Raw genomic sequence first — 8,021 nt, 5'->3', positions numbered from 1 at the left:
TGCGTGTATCATAATGCATAACATGATCATCGAGGACGAGGGAAGAGCAATATGTCCAACTTTCATACCGGACCCGGATCCACCACGGACTCCGGCAAGTATGGAGCAACGACTCGAAAACTCGGATTCCGTGCGGTCAAGAGAGATACATAACGCACTAAACGAGGATTTGGTCCAACATCTTTGGATGTATCGGCCTCTGCCTGGTGAAAACGATGAGGAGGACGAGGACGACGACGATGATGAAGACAACGACGACGATGAAAACGACGATGAGGAGGACGAGGACGACGACGAAGAGGGCGAAGACGACGATGACAACGACGAATAGTTTTTTTTTTGTTTTTTCTTGTAATATTTATTTAATAAAATATTATTGTTATTTGATTATTCTTATTAAAAATTAAAAACAAAAAACAAAAAGTGTAAAAGTGACTGGGCGCCACGTGACGCATAACCCCTGGATGTGGAGAGTTATGACTACAACATGTTTTTGTACAAAACCATAACTCTGACTGGGCGCCACGTGGCGCATAACCCCTGGATGTGAAGCTTTATGACTACACATGGTCTTATACATAACCTTAGAAAGATTAAATCATACATCACCCAACCTTACTTCTAAATCAACACATTTTGTACATTATGTAACTCAAACTCTCAAACTAATGAACAAAACACGTATTCAACTATCACCAGAATACAAGCCTTTTTAGTACCGGCTCCTATATGATTTTTATACAATTAATGAGAAATAAATCCTGAAATCAAGGACTGTTTTTGTCCTTTTAAGAGATTTATCATGTCGGCCTTACTGATGGGCCCAGAGTTCGTTGATCAATCGCAATCGTTGTACTACTCATTCAAAGATTATTAATAAGAAGTTTAGTTGTGATTTTATATATTTAAAATTGATGTATATTTTGTTTATTAATTATCCTTTAAAAAAGGATGAAATAGCATATTGTAACACCAAAGAGGATAATTCTAACTGTCTCTACTTATAGGTATCGTTTACTTTTTAACATATAAATGAATATTTTGAGTTGATATATTTAACATATAAACGAGACATGTTCAAGTTGTAAAATGATAAACGGGTTAACCTGTCAATCTTTTTAAATTCAAAAGTAATAATCTCATCAGGTTTACAACTTTATTACAACCATTTTATATCTTATCAATTCGTTTACAAACTTATCACAACTCAATGACAGGCTTCCAGTATTGTGGTCATTTTAACATGTCAACCCAATTGACCCGGATAAAACGCATATATGAGTTGTGTTTACATGGATTTAGTGTTATTATTGATGTTTTTAACATAGTATATGAGTCATTTTTGGGTTCATCAGTTTCAACCTCTTAACACGTTAACTACATGGCAACCTCATTCCAAACTCGTGTCCTTGATTTCATTCGAAAAATAACCACCCCTTAGGGGGAAATAGTATTATTAAAATTAAAATTGTATAATAAAATATGAACATTCACATTAACTTACGTAAGAAAATGTGACTCTTAAAACACCGTGCATCTAAAATTCAAAAGGCTATTCTTGTTATCTAATGAGGGGGCCCGCGTAACTTGTTATATGTTTGTCTTCTATTCCGATGTAAGAAAATGACTTATGAGAAATATGAAGTGTCAACAAAATTTCGTCATTTAAAATTCATAAGCACATTTTATTTTCTAATTTATTCCTTATGCTATAAAACGAGTTGGAGATTTGTTCTTGTTAAACCAGCAGTTCCTTAACAAGACGGTCATTAGTTAAATAACTAGCCATCCTCTATACATTTCTTAGGCATGCAAATGAACCGAACGAATATGAACATGGACATGTTCATGATCGTTCATTTAACTTTGATAGAACATGAACGTATAATCATACAATTTTTTTTGTTCACTTAAAACCTAAACGAATAGTTAACGAACGAAAACAAACACAAACACAAACTAGCAAACTTAAACAAACATAGACAAATAAAAATGAACATATTAATCGACCAAACACAAACGAACATAAGTTAGCATTAAGGAACACAAAACAGATCATTTAAACACGTCCCTTTTATGTTTATAGTTATATAAATATAATTTGCTCATTTATATTTAAAGAAACATAAGCGAACAAAATTGTTTTTATATCAAACAGGTCAAACATGTACGTTACGGAAAATTCAATTAATCATGTAATTATGTAAATGTTTTCAAAATGAGGTTTATGATGAGTTGTTTGAAATCTCAACGGGATAATTCAGAGAAGCTAAGAACACGTATGTGTTGGTTTGGCTGTCTTAGCCCAATAATAAACCCAAGGCTTCAATTTTATAGTAGCGAACCATTACACTATTCCTTGAAACGAGACAAGCTCCATGAATCAAGGGCTGTTTGATAACATTTTAATGGCCATTAAGAGGCTACCTCTTAATGGTTCGTAACCTCTAAATAGTTAAGAGGTAACCTGATACGTGCCAAACACATCAACAACATATTAACCACGTTCATTTGAAACCATATTTAATTTGCATGCTTAAGTTATGCACCTTTAATTTAGTTTGCATGTTTTCATGTTGCATATTTCCATTCCTAGAATTTAGAGTAGTGGAGCTTTATTAACTCCTTTACATTGTAAGCCTATATAAGGCATTTTAACTTTGATTAATGCTAAGAAGAAAATTGATAAAACAATGTCTCGTACTCTCTATTATTTATTTGGAGTCTAACCCGCTCAAAGGGTCACTATCTTAGGAGATTAGCCATCTCGAATTCGGCTTCTATCATAACCTTAAGTCTAAATGGTTAAGAGGCTATTTCTTGATACCATTCAGACTTAAGAGGCAGTCTGTTAGGAAGTTAATTCAATATACTCTTATGAAAAGCAATACGAAAGTTCAACAAGCGAATTTAAACCACAAATTACTTAGAATCGTGTGATTAAAACAAGTAACAGAATATTGTAATTAAGCACACAAAAATCATGGAAAACAAAAGAAAAGAATAGCATCATTCTCCATTAAGGTCCTGAATAAGTACATAGATAGTCATCTGATGGCTCCAAGCAAATTTGCCCCGTCTAGCTTTGCGCCTTCCAAATCCTACAAGATTATAACCAATGTTACAGTAACCAATGTTACGATAATAGAATCTTTGAAGTGTGTTATTAAGGGTATTTTGGACATTTGAATAATGGTTTCAATTGTATTCTACTATAGTAGAAGTACTTACTGTATCGCGAAGATTCACATGACGTAGATAAGCACGCTGCAGATTTGCACCCTTCAAATTGGCATTACTTAATTTGGCGCCCTAAAGAGAACATATACAGTGAAACAAGAATTAAAGGGAATTTCTTAATAATATGAATACCAGATATATTTAACTTAATTTATGGAAACTAGATGAGTGCCCGAGCGATGCAGCGGGTCTTTGAACGCGGAATTTATTAATCACGTAACAATTATGAGTGTTCATGGTTCGGTTTAAAACCTTGAAACTGGTCATCGGTTTGGTTTCCCGGCTGGGTTGTTTACTTTCAGTCGTTTTTTTTACTTCCTTTATCCTTTCAAGTATCATATTTTGACTTAGTTGGAATTGATGATACAGTTATATTAATAATCATTTTAAGAAAATTTTATTATCAAAGCTTAAACTCTTAAACCAAACCAGAACCAGACCGTTAATAACAGTTTGGTTTCAATTTTTAATGGTTTAGTTTCCGTTTAAAAACAATCAAAACCGGCATTGAACACCCCTACGTAACATAATAATTTTTTCAATTGAAAAAATTATAATAATATTATATACAAATTAAAGAGAATAAAATACTCGTTTTTATGGTGCAATATTTTTACAAAATATTAACGTATGAAAAACTTATAGTCGTTTAAAAATCGTGGGTGAGAAGTTGGTTTAAAGTTGAAACTAAAAACATGATATGGTTAAAGATGAGGGGGGCAAACTTGTAAGTTGAGTGAATTGTGTTTAAAAGACAAGTTTACCCTTAATTACACATGTACTTCATGCTTATAATTACTTAAATATGAGTGTCTTAATTTGCTCTTATTTAGTGTATTATATATAGTATAGATAATGCTACTGTAATAGATGTTCCAGAACTCAAATATCGACTTGTAAACAAACCCAACGTTCATTGAACAGTTCGACGGAGAGTTCATTAATGCTCATTTATATATTAAACAAACGAACATTAACATAAACATGAACATGTCTTGTTTGCTCATGTATGTTGGTGAACATTCGTTTACGTTCTTTCATTTAAATTCAATTATGCTCATTAGTTTACATAAGTTTGTTCATTACATTGATTAATATTTTCATTAAATATTTTTTTTGGCCCATTCCAGCTTAGTATAGTGTTAATAACTTTTAGGCCCAGCACATTTTCATCACATTACTTTTGAATTAGTTTAACCCAAGTTATGTTCATTCATCTACGTTCATTTATGCTCATGAACAGTTCGTTTATATTGTTAATAAATGAACATTAACGGACACAAACATGTTAATTTTCTTAACTAACGAACATGAATAATAAACCCTGTCCATTTAATTGTTCGTGTTGAATCGTTTAATCGATTAAAACTGAAAGAACGAACATGAACATGTTCCATTCATGTTCGTTTGGTTTGTTTACAAATAGTTATATATACCTTCAGATTTGCTCCTTCAAGATTGGCTCCCTCCAAATTTGCATTTGTAAGATCAGCAGTCTAAAGATATAGAATCAGACATACTATTACCATAATTAGAGTTTAAAAATTAAGAACTATTGATCCAGAGTTAAACATACCTGGAGATGTGCAGATCGCAGGTCTGCGCCACAAAAGCTACAATCTATTAAGCAAGCATCTGTAAATATTAAAATAATTATCATTAGATCGTTTGTATATGAAGCAGGCTTTTTAAAATTCAATTTTTAATAAACAAAAAAAAAGAGATTTTTGCCTTGTAGGTTTGCACTCTGAAGATTAGCTCCAGCTAACAAAGCACCACGAAGATTAGCCCCTGTGAACTCACATCTTCCCTAGGCAACACAAAATCAATTGAGTTGACTGATAAAAGAAGAGGCTTTGACTTTAGTGCTCACAAATAACAGTTGTAGAATCTTACTCACGCAATGTTGCATTGTGAAAAATGGTATTTTCAGCATCTACATCCTGGAAAAAGAAATAGCAAAGATAATTGTAAATTAAATTAATTATATAAAAGATAAGTTAAATGGCAGTCATAACAATGGATACAAATAGTGTAGACAGGAGACGCTAAAGATTAAGTTACATAAATTACCCGAAATTTAGCACAATGAAGATTAGCATGTGAGAAGAAAACGTTTTTCAGGCATGCATAACTGAAGTCCACATATGACAAGTCCTTCACAAGTTAAAAAGAAAAGAAATGGTATCATAATATAATCTATCAACTACCTTGCAATTTTATACGATATATGTATTCGACAATTTATTAAGTCACATAACAAATCGCAAATGATCATAGTATCATACCAGTTTTGAAAGATCAAGGCCCGAGAGATTTACTCCTCTTAATCTGACTTTTTCAGATTGTACACATTTGATAATATCAGTGCGCGTTAATTCAGTATCCATTTCGTCACCTTCCTTCTTTTTATTCAGGACCTCATTTATCGCATCCACTAATCCCTAAAATATTGAAACATAATAACCAATTGAAGGAACTATTTTACAGTGTTAACTATAATTGAAAATGAGATTAATTACTTACAAGAAGCTGATAGTATTCTGCTTCACGCAAAAGCTCTGAACACTCTAACTCAGTCAAGTTGGAAACTACACCGTCTCTTAACCAATTTAAAATGTGCCTGAAGTGTTTACCATCTCTGTCTACAAATACATATCCCTGCAAAAACCACAAATTGGTCAAACTTTTAAGCATGATCAAAAAGTTTTGAGGACCTAAGATAAAACAATATGATCCAAGTCACTGTAGTAAAGATCGCGATTAGTCATCAAATAATATGTGGTTAATCGCTAATTGGCATGCCACAGAGTCGATTTCACCTAATCGGAACAACAAATCGGTAACCTGTCAGAGGAGCCCAAATTCAGTCAAAATTGGCCCAAATCGGACCTTGATTTTAACCCGCTAACCTGAATTCCCGACCCGATTCATGAACAAATATGCTAATGTTTGAACTTTTTTCTCGTTGCTTTATTATGCTTACGTTTGATTGTTTATGTTTGAACTATAGTACTATACTGTTTCAACTTTAAAGTATTTATGCGAACTTTTATATGTAATGTTTCAATATTATATATAATACGCTGTATATATATAAATTTTAGAAGTTACATATAAAATTCCAATTCGATTAAAAATCCCTAGTCTGTGCCCCACCGGCCCAACTAACGCCTAGCAAGATCTACAACATCGATCCAAGTATTACTCATGAAACATAGTTAATAATTCAATAAATTCAAATAAAAAATTATTCCCAAAGTGTCTGCATACTTACCTTCTCAGAATCCTTGCAAACAGTGTGGCGACCACTGAACATGGCAGCTAGCATTGACTGAGGCTCCCTGTGAGTTAGCGTATCAACAGTTGTGCTAAATTTCTTTCCACCTGTTTCCGTAACAATATTGAATTAAAAATTGAAATCAATCGCATCCTCATTATTCGGGGTGCAAACGAGCAGAGCCACTCACGAGATACTCAATATTGGATCAATTAAAACCTCGAAATGAAGAGAGCCTTTTCGAGCTAAGGCCTTGCATGGGAAGAGCTTGTTTAGGCTCGTCGAGCCTTGGGTATTTTTAAGTTACACACTTTTACCTATTCTGGACTTCTATCTATTAACTTCACACTGCATAGCCAAGCTCTGGCTTGTGTAAGGTACTACACGAGCTCGAGCCGAGCTTAGGCTAGTTTAAGGTTTTTCTCAGAATTTATAAAAATAATTAAAAACATATATGAATAAATAATAAACGAGTCAGGCCTGAGCTTGAAAAAACGACTCACAAGCTGAGCTTGAGCTTTAGAAAAAGAGCTCAAAACAAGTCGAGCTGAGCTCTTGTAAGTCAAAATGAAAGTCAAAATGAGCCGACCTATTTACAGAGTATCTATCTAGTTGTGTTAATGAATCATTAACACATACAGTCCCAATTTACAGAGTATCCACCAGATTGTTTTCGGGTCTAGGTTAAAGTTGGACAAAGATAAGTTAAATTAAAATAGATTCATCTTCTAAACCTAAATTTCAAATTTCTTGATCCAGTTGATGGCCCAAACCAATGACAATACTGAATTAACAATTGAAATCAATAGCATCCTCATTAACACATGCAGTCCTTAATTTCAAAGTATCTACCAAATTATCTTCAAATTTAGGTCAAAATCGGACCAAAATAAGTTTAATTCAAACAAAACTAAGCTCCTAAACCTAAATTTCGAATCTCATGCTCCAATTGATGAGCTAGACTTATAACAAATACTTTTATCTGTTATCGCATTGGATATAATACACGTAATTGACGAGCAGACGATTAAATTAGGTCAATGTTGGGGATAATCAGATGAATGGATCAAAATAAGTTCAATTCAAACAAATTCAACTCCTAAACCTGAATTTCAAAGTTCATGCTCCAATTGATGACCTAGCTTACAATAAACACTATCATCTGCTACCGAAATGAATACTATATGCATAATGAATGATCGGGCGGTCGAATTAGGTCAGTTTTGGTGATAATTAGATGAATCAATCAAATTAGGGCTAAATTACAGAGGAATTGAAAATGAAGAGAAGTGAGATTATTATTATAACCTATATCGAGACGAACGACTGAAGAACCGGTGTCGGAGTACATGATCGTCTCCGTCTGTGAGGTGCACCGATGAAAGAAAGTAAAAGCTTGACGGTTTCGCACGCACGCACGCCTTCTAACAAATGTCGAAATGACTCCCTTTACTTTCTTCTTTTTTCCCTCTGCCTTTTGTTGTTACCCGTTTTTCTAGAT

The 8,021-nt window shown here is 33.4% G+C and overlaps 1 protein-coding gene across 1 annotated transcript; it reads right to left on the bottom strand.

The window, feature by feature from the left end:
• Positions 1–2,852: 2,852 nt before the first annotated feature.
• LOC143565722 (FH protein interacting protein FIP2-like) lies at positions 2,853–7,887 on the bottom strand. The gene is made up of 11 exons (XM_077052607.1): positions 7,829–7,887; positions 6,518–6,627; positions 5,767–5,901; positions 5,529–5,684; positions 5,314–5,397; positions 5,137–5,183; positions 4,972–5,045; positions 4,817–4,875; positions 4,677–4,736; positions 3,232–3,312; positions 2,853–3,101 (listed from the first exon to the last, which is right to left on the bottom strand). Exons 1-11 carry the CDS (start codon positions 7,869–7,871, stop codon positions 3,048–3,050), a joined length of 903 nt encoding a protein of 300 aa, XP_076908722.1. The 5' UTR covers positions 7,872–7,887; the 3' UTR covers positions 2,853–3,047.
• Between the last annotated feature and the right edge of the window lie 134 nt (positions 7,888–8,021).

This window comes from Bidens hawaiensis, unplaced genomic scaffold (assembly GCF_021521415.1).
Source record: "Bidens hawaiensis isolate Kalapana, Puna unplaced genomic scaffold, B.hawaiensis_p1.1 tig00022513_1, whole genome shotgun sequence".
NCBI classification, from domain to species: domain Eukaryota; kingdom Viridiplantae; phylum Streptophyta; class Magnoliopsida; order Asterales; family Asteraceae; genus Bidens; species Bidens hawaiensis.
The sequence above is the reverse complement of the archived record's forward strand: the minus strand, read 5'-3'. Positions and strand labels throughout refer to the sequence as shown.